At 38.4% G+C, this 16,280-nt stretch overlaps 1 protein-coding gene across 8 annotated transcripts in view; it reads left to right on the top strand.

Moving 5' to 3' along the window:
* Nucleotides 1-16,280, top strand: part of tfeb (transcription factor EB) — a 43,440-nt gene that overhangs the window by 21,895 nt on the left and 5,265 nt on the right. For all 8 annotated transcript variants that reach the window (XM_028446219.1, XM_028446221.1, XM_028446213.1 and 5 more), the window contains 5 exons: nt 7,223-7,327; nt 7,724-7,894; nt 11,000-11,098; nt 12,304-12,492; nt 13,197-13,286. In XM_028446219.1, coding sequence (XP_028302020.1) covers nt 7,298-7,327; nt 7,724-7,894; nt 11,000-11,098; nt 12,304-12,492; nt 13,197-13,286 — 579 coding nt within the window. In that variant the 5' untranslated portion in view covers nt 7,223-7,297. The remainder of the gene's footprint in view (nt 1-7,222; nt 7,328-7,723; nt 7,895-10,999; nt 11,099-12,303; nt 12,493-13,196; nt 13,287-16,280) is intronic.

The following is a 16,280-nucleotide window of genomic DNA, read 5'->3' as shown; positions in this document are numbered from 1 at the left end:
AGCTGTTTGGTGATTTTAAGCTGCGGTGGTGAAACTAAACACTATCTCAGATATACAGTAAATTACCTTAAGTGTATGGGAAGTATGTGATGTATGAGTTTAGGCATGAGGAGGTAAAAGGATGGTTAACATGAAAATGTGGTTCAAAATAATCATACATATATAGGTGTTTGGTGTGACATGCTGTTAATACCTAGTGCATGTGTATGTGTGTGCATGATAGGGCTATGCGATATGGACCAAAATTAACATCTTGATATTTTTTCTATAAAAGGTGATATATTTGATAAAAAACTCTTAAAGTCTTACCAGAAAGACAATTCTAGGTTAAATGTGCTGATGCAAAATAGGTCAATTTAATGTAATCATTCCCGCGAGATCAATTTTGTCTTCTTTTTGAACAGTATATCTCCAGACTGTATGTCTTCAACTGCAACAGAACTCCTCTGACAAAGAGTCAGTTGACAGTCGAAACATGTAGAAACATCTATCTATCTATCTATCTATCTATCTATCTATCTATCTATCTATCTATCTATCTATAAAGCAAGTAATCTCTATCTGTTTGTTTGTCTGTGGCTCAAATATCTCTGCGGTTCAGGGACAGTCAGAGCTGAGACTTTCAACATGGCTGCTGCTTGGTTCAATGGTTTGCAACGTCGGATTTGTTTTGACAACCCATCCCCACACCCCACGGGAGTGGACAATTTTAAGAACTGATGTTGACAGGTAGTCATGGTAACTCAGGATAAGTTAGATCTTTTTGTGAAGTGTCTTGCGATAACATGTATTATGAATAATACTGTACGTGTTATCGCAAGATCGATTGATAACTACAATATTAGCTTGTTAAGCTAATTCAATCTGATTTAACACAAAAGCATATTCAATAAAAATAAAGACTTCCAAACAAAACTTAACTGAGCAGCATTAATCCCACAAGAAACTCAACATTTTGCTGTGCACAATCAAAGAAGCTTTAAAAACATAAAATCTACAATATCAGCTCTCATAACACTTGTGGAATTTGGGTTTTTAAATAAAAGGTGGATGGATAAAAGAACACAATTAATTATTAATGCCAGGTGACAAGACAAATGTGCAGATACTCATCATCGTTGCTGTCTTTACTTTCAAATTATTGTGTAAAAAATGGAGCTGGTCAGCATGCTTCTTTTCACTGTGCTCTGCTGTGCAGTTACGCTGCCATCCGTGTTTCTAGACGGGTCGGGTGGGTGATTGGTCGACATCTCCGCCGACCCCTTGCGCCAACTGTCGTGGTCCAGTCCCCGTGTCGGAGCGCACTGAGGACAGTCCGTGCCGGGGGCGAGGGGACTCCGTCCCTACCGGAGAGCGGAGAGGGCTCAGCATGGTTACCATTTCCACGGCCCCGGTAAGCGGCGAGTTGGCAGCGGGGCGGTGCCTTCGCCACCGGGCCCTTGTCCGCACTCCTCGGAGCTTAAATACGTGGGCGATTATTACAGCTAAAGGGCTGCAGGGGTCCTCAGAGAAAGATGGATGTATGTGTTTCTGGTTTATTCAGATTAAAAAGAGAGTTAAAACAACCCGTGCACAGCTGGGAGTCCCTTTTGTGTCCAAGTGTGCAACAATTATTACGACGGTACCAATTAAAAATGGAAAAAACAACAGAAAATCCCCTCTACATTGCGGAAAACTGAACCTAAGGGGCGCCAAAATTACAACATCGGGGGCCCCTATGCTCAACAGCACTGGCAAGAACCCTGCCGATACCGGCAAAAAAGGCAATGAGCAGAACTCTGATGAAGACCGGCAGTTGACAGTCGAAACATGTCGGGAGATAAAAAAAAAAGTCCTGAGAAATCTTGTCTGAATAAAGGAAACCTCAATTTAACATACAGGTACATTTATTAACAAACAGCTGAACCATGCGTGCCACTTTTGACTTTTTCTCCTATAAGGGACAGCATGTGCGAGTGAGTTCTGTCATGTAGTGTCTAGGGGAAGGTCTTGGTTAGGACACATTCAGAATACCATTTAACTGTGCTTTTCATGCTGTTCTGAGAAGTAGCGTATGACTATTTTCATAAAAAAGCTATAAAATAAAAATGTATTGTTATAGGTAATATTGTAATTTTTTATTTCGCCAAAACAGAAATCACGATATATCTTGACTCTCGATATATTGCCCAGGCCTAGTGCATGAGTGTGACCTTTGATAACAGAGTAAAGGTGCTTTGGGGCACCTTCTAACTCACCTTAATACTCAGGGTTGTAAGGGTCTGCTGGTGTCCAGAGCACATTAGGCCTATAGAGGGGTACACTCTGGGCAAGATGTCAGTCTGTCACACCGGACCATCACTTATAAACAGACGCACCACTTTCAACACCCATTCACTACTTTAAGCAATTTAGAGACAGCGATTATCCAGAAATCCATAAAAAGATTCCCACGCAATCGCTGGGAAGCCAATTTCTTAGAGGAAGGACCATGAAAGGACTTAATACATTTTCTTTTCAAACAAAGAGGAAAAGGAAAATCTGTGCTTTGGCTCGAGGGAACAAACTGTTCCTGAAAAGGAGAAGAGACAGTTGGGTTCTATTTTAGTCATTAGAACAGGCAGACAGTTATCTTGGAGAAAGGGTGTGTGTGTGTTTTGGCATTTTATTCCTACAGTAATTAAAAGGCTAGCGATGTAAGTTTGGTGTCCTTTAAAAGCCTAATTCTGAATTTTAAAAAAATAAATTAAATGAAATAAAAATGTATTCCATATTTCTTAAGTGTAAGATTTGTAAGAAACTGAATAAAGTAATTATTATTTATTTAATTTTTTATTTTAACAAAAAGTGACCTTCAGGAATTTCTTTTTATTTATTGCTTCTGTACAAAAAAAGTTTCCCAGATGTTAAGAATCTGAATACAAATGTATTTTAATAACCATTATTCATGGTTGCAGATGACTTCAAGTAAAGTGTAAGTGTGTGTGTGTGTGTGTGTGTGTGTGTGTGTGTGTGTGTGTGTGTGTGTGTGTGCTGAAATAAATGTTGGCCGTCAGAAAGGCCTTCCATGGCATTGAATAGTCCCTTCTAAAAATATACACTGCACAGAAATAACAGTGTGTCTGTCAGCACCGTGGCCTTACACTGCCCCACATGTTTACACTTTAGTGTGTGTGTGTGTGTGCGCTTGCAAAGCATGTTTTTAACCTGCATGTGTTACTCACCACTGGTGCTTGTGTATTCGTTTGTTTGTTTGTAACGATTAAGTGGCCGAGTCCAGCGTTGGCCTTTGACCCAGGCTTCCTCCGCTCTACATCCTCCTACTGGCTGTCAGCGTTTGAAGTAAAAGGGTTGTGACACAACACACAATCCCTGCTGTGTGCACCACTGCGTCACAAATGTCCCCAGTGGATGTCAGCCAATGAGAGGACCATGTGTGGGAGATCCTGCTGCCTGGTAGTGGTGTGTCATCATATGATATCAGGAAGTGATATCCTGCATATGTATAAGACTTACCGGACATATTTATATGCATTTGCATAATGGTCTTAGACAGTGTCATGTAAACATAGTCATCGTAATATTGTGTGATGTAGTAATAATAGAAAAAAAATCTAAACTGTAAATTACATTTTTCAGTTACAATTACATTTTCAATTATCCATGTTCAATTACAATTCAATTATGATTCTGGTGACCAGCATTTTTTTCAGTTACAATTAAATTACAATTATTGTGATCCTCAGAAAATCAATTACAATTACGTTCTCATTTTCTAGATTTTAAATAAAATTAATCACAATTACTGAGCCTTAAATAAATAGCGTAATAAAAGTAAATTTTTTATCATCTAATTTAATTCCTATCTATTGGTTACGGCTTCCTAATCAATTAAATTATAGGTTCTAGTATTTTTGGTGTGGACTTCTGAGCCTTTTTTGTGTCACACCCCTCGATTTCAATTTTTTTTTTGAAATGGTAAAATGTGGAAAAGCTTGATATGAAACATATTTTAATAATTGTTAACTACATATGTAGAACTGTACATAGAACTGTAACATGGTTCCCCAATTTTGCATTAAATTATAATTGACAATTCTTATAGATTTTTCATGGCAATTACAATTACAAAGGTAATTATCTAAACTCAATTATAATTTAATTATGATTACGGCAGTAACTGTTTTTTAAAATTACAATTACAATTATAATTATGCCATAATTGTAATTTATTATTAATTACAAGTTTAATTGACCCCAACTAATGTCATTACGCTGGTGCCTCTTAAACATCCCAGAGTCATTAATGTAAATACAACTTAAAGTAACAATTCTATCTCAGTGTTTTGTGGTGGATAAATTGTTTCCACTTAAGCAAATTTTCCTCAGAACTAAGAATTTTCCATGGAACAATCTGGGTTTTGGCTGTTGGACCATCGGTGTAGGAATGCACAATACTTTTCAGTGCAGATTTAACAGAATTTGAGCACTTTGAGTGTGTTTGTGTTTGCAATCATCCAAACAACTTGTGTAGCAAAGTCACCTGTGAAACTCTTATTTTGCAGTGAAACAATAACTACAAAATGTCTTTTAATTCTAGTAAGGGTTTACTAAAAAAAAAAAAAAAAACTATAAATTTGTCACTTTGCATGCAGCGTTGAAGAATGTTGTACCTTTGAAATGAGTATTTCCGCAAATTGGTTTGGTCTGTTCTGCCTGTTTATATACAAGTTTCAGTGTGAACGGCTGCATGAGTTTGTGTTTTTCGTCCAGGCCATCTAATGGGCACAAAGCAGGCAGTGTGTGCCCCCTCGGGTGCTGAAATGTACACTTCGGACAACAGGCGGCTTCAGTCCTTCTCAATAGGAGCTGCCCTTCTTATTGTACCTCACACACAATGAGCCGTTTTCTTTCTTTGTCTTATCGCTCTCTCTTTCTCTCTTTAGGACCCTATAGAGACAGTGTTTTTGTCCAGACAGTCCACAAATTAGATTTTGACTGATGTTGTTCTCTGTGTCGTTGTGAGTTAAAGCATAACATCAGCCAAGGCGTTTGACAACAAAAGGAACCTGGAACTGTTTCACCTTTATGACCGCGGAGACAGTTTATCGTGCCAGAATAACCACATGTACATTGTAAAAGGGGAACTGTCTGCAAGGGACTCCCCACCAAATGTTTGTGAGAACGTGGGCGACCGTGGCTCAGGTGGTAGTGGGTCGTCTTCTGATCGAGAGGTTGGGGGTTCTAGGACTAGTGCCTTGCATGGCAGTCCTGCCCCACTGGTGTGTGAATGTGAGAGTAATTGGGTGAATGAGCTGATATGTAAAGCGCTTTGAGACTGCTTCAGTGTGGTGATAAAGCACTATATAAAATCAAGTCCATTTAACAACGTTTTATTCTGGCTCACATGATGAACCAACAACATATGACTTCCACATGTCCTTTTTCCCGTCACAGGGGAAGCCACATTATGGTTAAGAGATACTAGATGTATTCTGACCAGAGGATTTTAAATGTCTCTATTTTACGGAAAGATTCAAAGGGGACAATATATTTTAATCTGCCCTTGACAAATCGGCAATTCATTGTGGTTTATGACCAGATTACTGTTAATTCCTAATCATTTAATTTGCAAATTATAATCTAATATCTTAGATGAGGTGTTTTTATATGAAAGATGTCAATAAAGCTGTCCCTTTCATTGCATCTGATATTTAATAGATTTTTGCTATTTCACAGTAATACATCCAGTATTATGAGTACTAGTAGAACTAAAGAATGAACCTTTTTCTAAAGTATTTTGATTAATAGACTCTATATATATATATATATATATATCATGTTAGTATGAGTTTTTGGGTGACTACTGCTAGGAAGTAAGATATGTGTAAAAGAAGAATCATTTTAATTGTCAAAAAAAAGCGGACTTATTCATCACTTATCTGCTTTTAACACAAAAAGTTAAATATTAATCAACAGACCACCAGCTTTAATTTGTAACACATTTTTATTATTGTATTTTTTTCTGTTTTTTGACAGATTTAATCATATCTTTGTCTTTTCAGTCATTAGATTTAATTTTCATTTTAATCTAGTTTCATTTGACTAAATTAAAAATAAATAGATTTTTTGAAATACCTATTGCAGTTAATGGTATGTTCCCATAAACAGAGATAACTTTTAGTTTACACTTGTTGTTAGATTTGCCCCTACATCACAAATAACACATTTTTATCTTATCAGAATTGTAGTCTTTCTGCTTTTGTTGGGATTGAGTTCCACTGTAATAAGATGAAAAAGTAAGCTGAAATAAATAACGGATTAGTCACCAGCATTAACAATAGTGATTAACATACTGCAGATTAAAGAAGAGAGAAGTTGCTTAAAAAAACTGATGATGGCCTCAAAAATACTATATGATCATTGGAGGTGATGTTAGTTTGCCTACATTAGACCTTGGAAAATGAAAAGCATATCTACATGTGTTTATTTCCATCTAATTGTGTTAGTTTACAGTGAAAAAGAGAGTTGGATTCCTGTTTGACATTTATGGATTTGAACATAAATCTAAAAAATCACAAAAATTACTGGTTTTAGAGAAGCAAGATTACGAGTACAGTTGTGAGCACATAATCTTGTAGACTACCAAATGTTTGTGAGAATTACAGTTGGTATTTGCCTGATTTAGCTTAGTTACTGTTACTATCATCTATCTATAAAAGCAAGGAATCTCTGTCTGTTTGTCTGTCTGTCTGTGGCTCAAATATCTCTGCAGTTCAGGGACAGACAGAGCTGAGGCTTTCAACATGGCTGCTGGGTTAGGTAAGGGTGTGCGCCGTCGGATTTGTTTGGACGCCTCACTCCGATGCCCCACCTCCTGAGTTGACGGAATGTCGTCAGTCCTAGCTCTACAGTGATGATGTCATCAGTTAGAATATTAGAACATTGGAGCATAGGGTTGACATCATCACTGTAGAGGTAGGACCAATGTTCCAATGTTCTATAGCAATACATACTTCCTACGGGCACTGCACTAGTATATTTAAGTCTCAACATTGTTTCTTGTGTTGCCTTGAGTTGTTTTGTCCTTCTTTTCATTGAATGGGCAACATCTGCAAAAATGATGATTTTAAAAGCTTTACCTTTACAAAGGTAAATGCAAAAGCTGGAACTAATTCAGTGAATTTTATGAATAAGCCTTTTTTCTTTTTTTTTTCTTTCTTTTTTGTGAAATGTTTTTCAGCTTCTTCTACTTATCGGGCTGGACTGTGTTACGTTAACGGCAGCTCGCCCTCCCCTGCCCCCTCGCCCCCCAGCAATGGCCTCACGCATTGGGCTGCGGATGCAGGTATCACACTACTGAAATCTACCACTCAGTATTCTACATTAAAATGTGGGCTGTTTGTGAGAAAAATCTCTGTAAAATAATCAGATCTGGTGAGTGTCATTACAGTCCAGGTACTGTATGCCACAGATTTCAAGGTCATAAATAGGGAGATGCACAAACTGTATTTTCAATTTGAATTGTCAAAAATCAATAATCAATGATGAAAAAGAAATGTCAAAGCCAATGTCTCTATAACATTAACTGGTAAATAGATTTGAAAGATAGCTTATACAGTATAACACAGCAAGGCATCTGCAACACTCTAAAACTGGTCCTCTTTTGTGTGTGTGTGTGTGTATTTTGTGTGTTTGTGTGTGTGTGTGTGTGTGTGTGCGTGTGCGTGCATGATGTGTCCAGCTGATGCGAGACCAGCTGCAGCAGGAGGAGCAGCGCGAGCGGCAGCAGCAGCAGCAGAATGCAGCAATGCATTACATGCAGCATCGAATGTCTGGGCCACCTGCACCCACTCTAGCAATCAGTGCCCCTCAGCAATACCAAAGCATGCAGGTCCCTGTTGAGGTCCTTAAGGTCAGTGCATGTCAAACCTGATCGCTCTGAACGACAATAAACATTTGGCAAAATAAGATTACATTAGTTCTAACTTTTATGAAGCATTATTTCTTATTTCTTTTCTTTTAAATTAATGTTGAATAGCTATTTGTTTTATTTGAGAAACTTTCAGTTAACAGTGCTTCCTCTGTCTGATATACTAGTTTTTCTCAAATGGGGGAACCCAATGGCACTACAGGGGGTACTTGAAAGAGAGAGAGGGGAAAATTAACAAATGAAAGCATTAAGATTAGGGGTTTTATAAACAAAATGACAACAAAAAATACACTAAATAATTAAAAGAACAAACAAACAACAACAAAATACATAAAATGACACCAAAAACAGACACACGAAGAGAGAACAATAGTTACTATTACCAGCACCACACAAAACGATAACAAAGACACACTAAATGAGAGAAACATACACAGGAAAATATACAAGACTACTTCAGAACGCACAAAAATAACAGAGAAACACACAAAACGACATAAGAAACAACCGAACTCCACCAAAAACACACACTGAGAGAGAACGACAACAAAAACACAGAAAATAAGAGAAAAATATACTGAATAATAAAATGAACAGACAACAACAAAATACACAAAATGAAAAAAAAAACACACAACATGATGATAGCTTGGTTTCACATCAGGAGGGAGATGACCAAGTCTTTTCAGGAGGCACTATATACAGTCTCATTCCACTTATTTACAAAATGAGATTCATTAAAATATGTGTTATCACTCATTCATTGCGTCAATATGTTTTTTCACAGAATTCTGAGCAAAATGTTGTAGTCGGATGAACGGGGCAGTAGAATTCAAAAGTGCTTGAGCCAAAAAAGTTTTAGAACCACTGTGACATACAATGGAGGAGGTATTCTAAAAGTATTTGTCCTGAAACATGACAACTAGTAAACTGTAATCTACTTCTATCAATCTGCTCATGATCTTTCTTCATTGGATTGTTAAATGACTAGCAAAATGCTTAGAATTATGTGTACTTTAAAGCAGCAGCAAACAAAGCTATTAATGAGGATTGCAGATGTAACAGCAGAGGTTGGAATGTACTTCTGTCAAGCTAAATGGGAGGCTGAAGCACATTCATTAGTCAAATCACATGTACTGTAGCCCCTGAGGAATTGGCATTGACACCGGAACACAGAATAGAGGAACAGGTTTGAAATACACAGAAAGAAGAAATGCAAAGGAGCAGCAAGTGGGTAGGGAGACAGTAGAGGGAGATAAGGGAGCTTTGACATGTGTTGCGATAGGACAGACAGGAGTAATGCAGATAGTCTGAGTCAGACAGCAACAGATAAAGCTGAGGTGACATTTTACCCGATTCCTGAAATTCTTGTGTGTCTTTATCTTTGATTATGTGTATTTATGTAAACGTGTGCATGGATTGACCCTACACTCAATTATGTGTTAGCACATTGGTTTTTGGATACTTTAAACTGCAACAATGTTTAATATTCACACTCGATTCATCCTGCATTGACAGCTCACTCTGCAGGCATTTTTGAAGGTGTGGGTGAGTAAGTAGAATTATGTTTATAAAATCTTTCTGTTTTGAGGTGTAAGTGTCTTTCCTTTGGAGATAAGATCGAGTCGTCTGTCATGTCAGCATGTCAGCGTCAGTGGTCGTCTTTGGACTTCAGTAGTGTTGATAGCGCTGAGCCACTTAGGTCCCATTTCTTGGACACAACCTCAAGTCAAATTTACAAACCTGTTTTTTATGATCTCAGGTAAAAATTCCAGTTGCCAATATAAGAGAGATAGACAGAAATGATTGATGAAATTAAATGTTTCCACTTCATTGAATATAATCCCAATGTAGGGTATACTGTCATGGGGATGAGGAGTCAACATTTTCTAATAGGATGTAAGCCTGTTCATTCCTGAGCCCTTGTCTTTGATGTGAAGGCAGACGGTTGCCATAAATCTGTGTAGCCACACAAAAGGATTTAGTGAAGCTTTACTTCTGTAAGCTTTAAACTTTAATGCTACCATATACCAAGGCCATCACTGAAATAATGAGTTGGAAACTACCTATACACCCCCTCCAACCCCCCACCCCCCAAAAAAGGAAAAAAAAAACCAACAAAAAAAACCACTTGTTGACGGGTTATTTAAGGGCTGACACGCCCACCGTGTACACCTTTGACTGTCCACTGTCCATTAATGCAAACAGTTCACCTATAAACCTCCGCACTTCACACAAAATACGGCAATCAGTGTTTGTAGTGTTGCTGTCAAGCAACAATCCAATGTCCCGGAAGTGGCTCACATACAGTATATACAGTCTGTGACACGCTCAATTAAGACCTACAAATGTATACACCCATAACATGGCCATTACACTACCCACATTTTGAAGTAAACCAATAATAAGAAGGTATCTACCTTATTCCTTGGGCCGCTATTGTATACATGGCTATGATAATCTTTTTTATAGTGTTGATATAATAAACATGTATAGCTTATAACAAAACAAACAAAATTTATATGAAAATAGCAAAAAAGCTTGAACAGCTTCAACCAATGAGGGATGAATCAACTACAATGTATTTAATTTATTTTACTTCACAACGGTGAACCCTAAAACAATAGAGGAAACTGTACAGCAGCTAAATTTATCAAAAATGTTGCCTTGACACAATACCTTCAAACTTCTTAAAACAGTTGTAAAGTCAATTGTGACTGATTTGTGTCAGATAGTTAACTGCTCATTCCACTCATGCTCCGTACCAAAATCCCCAAAAGTACCTTCTGTGAAATCTCTGTTAGAAAAGAGAACATTGGATACCAATGTCCTGTGGGGTTCCTCGGGACTTGCCTTACATTCATGTCTATTTTTTGTTAAAGGCTAGTGGAAGTTCACTGTGTACGACAATATTGTAAAGGGTCTTGAGTCATATGTTTTACTTTAAGAAAGCAGTATTTAAAAAAAAAAAGACCTTTAAATGTATGCTATATACTTCCAAAAACATAAAATTTGTAAAATTACAGTAATATTATCATTTCATTTCAGAATAAGAGTAAATCTTGATTTGTCTTGTTCCCCACACAGGTGCAGACCCACCTCGAAAATCCTACGGACTACCACATCCGTCAGTCTAGGAAGCAACAAGTAAAGGAGTATCTATCCACCACCTATGCCAGCAAACAGGTATGATCATGACTTTCCCATGTATATGAAGTGCATCTCAGCCAGGCTAGGTTTTTAAAGTCCCTATTTCACCATTTCTTATGAAAGTTATCATGCTGATATCTGTTAATAAAAGAGCCAAACGATGCTCAGTTTGTTCCTAATTTTTTAGTTAAACATCATGATTTTCGCTTCCGCACCATGCTGATGAGTACACAAACGACATGGCTGAAGCATACATCAAAGTGTTTACTGGAGAAATACACTGAACATTTGTATCTTTCATGCTCTGATGCTTGTGAATCTGATAGGCATATGGTTTAAAGGAGTCATGGTGCCATTCAGTAATGAAACTTATGTGAGTGACAAAGAAATCAAGTTTTTCATGCTCATGCTGTAGGAGAAGGTAGACTGCATTTTGGGGTCTAACTTTTCAGGCCCGATTACAGCTCTAGTACCTGCTGCCAAGCAGAGAAGAGAGTTGTGGACAAGCTGCCTTGGGACAGACTGAGGATAGCAAATGCATCACCCAGCATGAAGTCTTACATGACGCATGCCTGTCTGTCCACACCGCAGATTTGGTCAACTTTACATAACAAGTTTTTAAAATAAATCCTACCAGAACAAGCCCACATTTAATTATGATCATGTTCTTTCTCAACAATATTAGCATGTCTATATTTTCTGACTGTAATTAGGACCTTTGGGCATTGACTGTGTCTCCTGCAGGTAAACAGACTCACTTGGGTCAGATGTATCAGGGAAGGAATCTCTTTGTGATACTTGTAGCATCAACAATAGTTCTTGTGATGCTTTAATATCTCTATACTGTATGTTGTCCCAGAACTCATGCCATCTTGGCTGTCGAGGCATCATTGAAACTAATCGATGCTGACTAACTTCCTACACATCGTCAGTGTAAGCTTATAGTGGTGAAGCCAAACGACACTGTGCAAGGGCCTCTTTGTGCATCACAACCCATATATAGTCATTCTCCAAAAAGCAGACTGACAATGTGCAAAAAGTACCATTAATATGCACATTATTACATTAATATGGACATAATGTGAAATATTTTGTGCATAAACTATTTAGGGTGTGTAAAAGTTGTGACATAGGGACTTTAGTACACCTTATTTAACTGTTACTGCAAAGAACTGAAATGCCTTATATATCTGTTTATAATCTTTCATTGTTGCTCATGTTTTCCTTATTTTTGCTGCTAGACAGTCCATGCTGTTGCGGGGGTAATGCCACCCTCTCCACCTGCAAATATGGGACATAATGGACTTCCAGCATCAGCACCCCCACCTCTCCACTCTCAACACATGCGCACCGAGCAGCTCCTGTCTAGCAACAGTGCTCCCAACAGCCCCATGGCCATGCTTAACATCAGCACTAGCCATGAGAACGAGGTAGACACCTGCAGGCGTGGGTTGACACGCAAATCAATAAAAACTTTGTTCTTGCTCTGTTATAAAGTACAAATTGTGAGGATCATAACATGAACAAATACTCCTAAGATACAACATAATGACACCCATTGCTGAAGTTATGAGGTTTAGATATTACCTCCGAAGGGTTATTATCGCCACACGTTATGAAAGCATCATCAACAGTGTAAATGTTTCTTGGGTAAAGGCGTGACTGTTAATGTGTTGTGCACACAGCGAGAGTGTAGATGTGTTGACTAACTAGCGATAACTGAGACGAGCAATCAGTAGAATTTAAACGCTTCATAATGGCCTTGCAACAGTAATTACAGCTTAACAATTGACAGGGACACAGCAAAATGAAAGGCCCTTTGAACCTGGAAGACTTTGACCAACTTTCTTCTTTCAACTCACCATCTCTGTTTGCTTTGTCTCTGAGAGAAAATACCCATACCTGTTAGTCGCTACACGATAAGAATCTTTTCATGACAAATGTGCCTGCAGGAGAGTTTACCTGGAGGCCCTAATGCCATTAGTTTTTTAGTACTTTGATCAATGTTTGAGAGCAGGCTCAAGTATCTGAAGTGTCACATGTGGTTTTACCTGCTGCTTCTGTATGATGGAAAACATGTATTCCTATCCGTCATAATCACAACTTTGAGAAGAGTTTCTGCTTTTTTTCTCAGATGGATGAAGTCATTGATAACATCATTAGCATGCAGTCTAGTTATGATGATATTCAAGCCTACATTGACCCTGACCAGATGCCAAACACAGTAAGTAGAACACAAAAGAGTTTTGAGTTTGTGTTGACTTATGTACTTTGATATGGAATTGACAAAGATGACTTATTCTAAACGTTTAATTGGATTCTTTTTTTTAAATTGATTTTCAAGAGGTTTAAAAACAAGTCAAAAAACAGTTGCATGGAGTGCTGGATGGGTTTGTTGTAGTTGAAGGTTGCTTGAAAAATGTTGTCTCTCTGATGCTCTTCAGTTTGGGGATCCAATTGTAACATTTTGAAAATATCTGAAGCACTCAGAGGGACCGTTATTAAAAAGCCTTTATTCCATGAGGGCTGCATAATCATAAAAAACATTCCAGCATGTTTCAACCTAAGGTTTAAAAACAAGTTTAGAATAGGCCTTACAACAGCTCAGGCGATCAATTTTTCAAAAAAATGCCTATCGGAGCTGATAAGCATGAATGTGTAAACTTAAAACAGATGGATTTTCAGTGTGACAATAGTTAGCATGGCTGCCTCAGAGGGCAGAGGTACCAGGTTCCCATAGAAGCTAATGCATGTCATCTCTATGCTAGCCCTAGTATAGCGTATGTGTGCCCTGTCTTACATCTAGAGTCAATGTGAGGGATGCTGGATAGCAGGTACAGCTTGAATGTATGAATAGCTTAATTTGTTTTAGACAAGATACTGTTTGTTGAAAGATAGGAGGACATAAGGAAGTGTTGAAAGACATTAAAATGATGGGCCTATTAAAGCAAATTAAATGCTAATGTTTGTGTATTGCTTCATATCCCTTTCATTCATTCATTCTACACTATGCACTCAACTTGGATTCTCCTTTACTTTCTTCTATTGTCTTTAATTTTTTTTTTTGATACAACTTGCCCTAAATGAGTGACAGGGTTAGATATGCCAAGTCATCAGTACTAAGATTTTCTTAGACTTTTCAGTAGTTCCTGTATTCACAGTTCCTGTCTTTCCAGCATCTCTCTGTGTGGGTGTTGCTCCTCCTTTAAATGTGAAAGATTGAAGTTTATATTATGTTGTAATAAAGTTTGGATGGGTTAGTTAATAACTTAATTACTTTTTTTGGGCATTTTTTGGGTGTCTATAGAACACACTGAAGCCTAATGTGATCCAACACACAAACGTTCACACATCTGACCTAATCATGTTTGACTAAATGACAGGCTATAAAAGACGTCTCAATGAAAGCGTGTGTCAGAGTGACAAAACTCAGAAAATTAACAATTAAACTGTCAGCAGTTAGAGTTCAACTTATTTACAAGACATTTTGAGAGAGGGAGGTGGAGAAGAAGAGGGGGAGGAAAAGAAGGGAGGAGGGAAAGAGGGATAAGGGCAATTTGTGAGAGGGGGAAAAACAGGCTGAAAGTCCAGTTGGGGGAAAGTTCACTCCTGTTTGGTGGGGACTGGAGGTAGAAGACAGACAGGAAAGGTGCTGCCCAGGTCATTTTCCTGGGACAGGGTCTGCGGTGTCACAGAGCTGCATGAACAGCTTGTTTCCCAGCTGAGGAGAGGAAAGCACCACGGCCCTGTGTGCAAAGGAGTAGAGGATGAAGGAGATGAACAAGACGTATGCCATTGTGGAAGTTTTTGAAGGAGAACAGATTCAGCTGGTAAGACAATGTAGCACTATTGTTTTTAAGACATTTCATGGGTGTGTGGCGTTGCTTGTAGATCATTGTGTCTGAGATTTAAACTAGAGTTTGGACGAATGCAGCTGCAGCTCTAATTGGCAGCCATGGGTCCCTAATTAGAATGAAGAGCCAGAGCCACAGGGTGGAATATGATGGGGGTTTTCATGAAAAGAAACAGGCACTTTATTAGCATGTGATTCGGCTAATTCTGTTGAATCGTCAGATTTCAGTTTACCATGAAACTGCACTCACATTGTGGTGTTTTCTGCTTGATTCAGCGCTTCCACAGCTGTATGTGTTTCTAATGGAAGCCCAAAAGTCTCCTCTTCCTTATCTCTGCTCTGTTAGGTTGATTGGTTTAATCACTACTGCTGTGTTTAAACGCCTGTGTTCCTTTCTCACCGACTGATTTGATTAAGTGGCACCCACCGATCGGTTATGATCAATCACTCATTGTGTGACCAACCGTTGTGACAAAATCAACAGGTAGAGAAGCTCAAACTGCAGATTGATATTTTCAAAGCTGTGTGAAAAATTCCAGCCTTATTCCCAAGTGTCAGAACAGTGAGGGAATTGAACTTCTAATCCTGACGGGGATTAAATTAGCAAATTCCATGGAATTTCTGGAATTTCCATGTTTAGTAAGAGCTGGGGACACCACTGAATACCAGGCACAAGTGTGTGTGTGTGTGTGTGCATGTGCGTGTGTGTGCGTGTGTGTGTGTGTGTGTGTGTGTGTAGATGTTATACTAAGCAGTGGAAACAGGCTAAAACTCACTGGCTTAACTACAGCACAGAAATATGTAGGAAGCTGTGAGAGTAACGTCGCTTTGTTAGTGAATATTAAAATTATCATCTAAACTTCTTTGTGTATAGTTTAAAAGTCGTTTACAACACTGATTTCATATTAGGAAAGCAAGCTAACTGGACAATTGGACATTGTTCATCTTTTTGTTTTCTTTACCAGCATGGGTTTTTGTGAAAAACTGAAAAAGTTAACCCGGGCAGAGTGTGTGCGTGTGCGTCCGTCCGTCCGTCCGTCTGGCAGCTCACACAGTAGCCAGGAGATAACCATATCTTCTTCTTTTGAGCCTGTTATCTCTCGGGCCTCATTAGCAGGCACACATTGGCCCACGCTCTTAAAGGAACGTGGAACTGTTGCTTACAAGGCATAAAGGGCCCATCAGGCTCATTAGACCACACAATTAAAAGGAAATCACAACTTTTAGGAGCCCATACTGTCCTTAAAACCCTCGTTGCACAATGTCTAAAGTGCAAGAGTTTGGAGAGCACTTCACAAGGATGAGTTCAGGAGCTGAAGGAGGTTGAGGAGAGATTCAAGCCATAAAGACTTAACTGATAAGATA

This window comes from Gouania willdenowi, chromosome 5 (assembly GCF_900634775.1).
Source record: "Gouania willdenowi chromosome 5, fGouWil2.1, whole genome shotgun sequence".
NCBI lineage: Eukaryota > Metazoa > Chordata > Actinopteri > Blenniiformes > Gobiesocidae > Gouania > Gouania willdenowi.
Note: the sequence above shows the minus strand (reverse complement) of the source record. Positions and strands in the feature narration are given on the sequence as shown.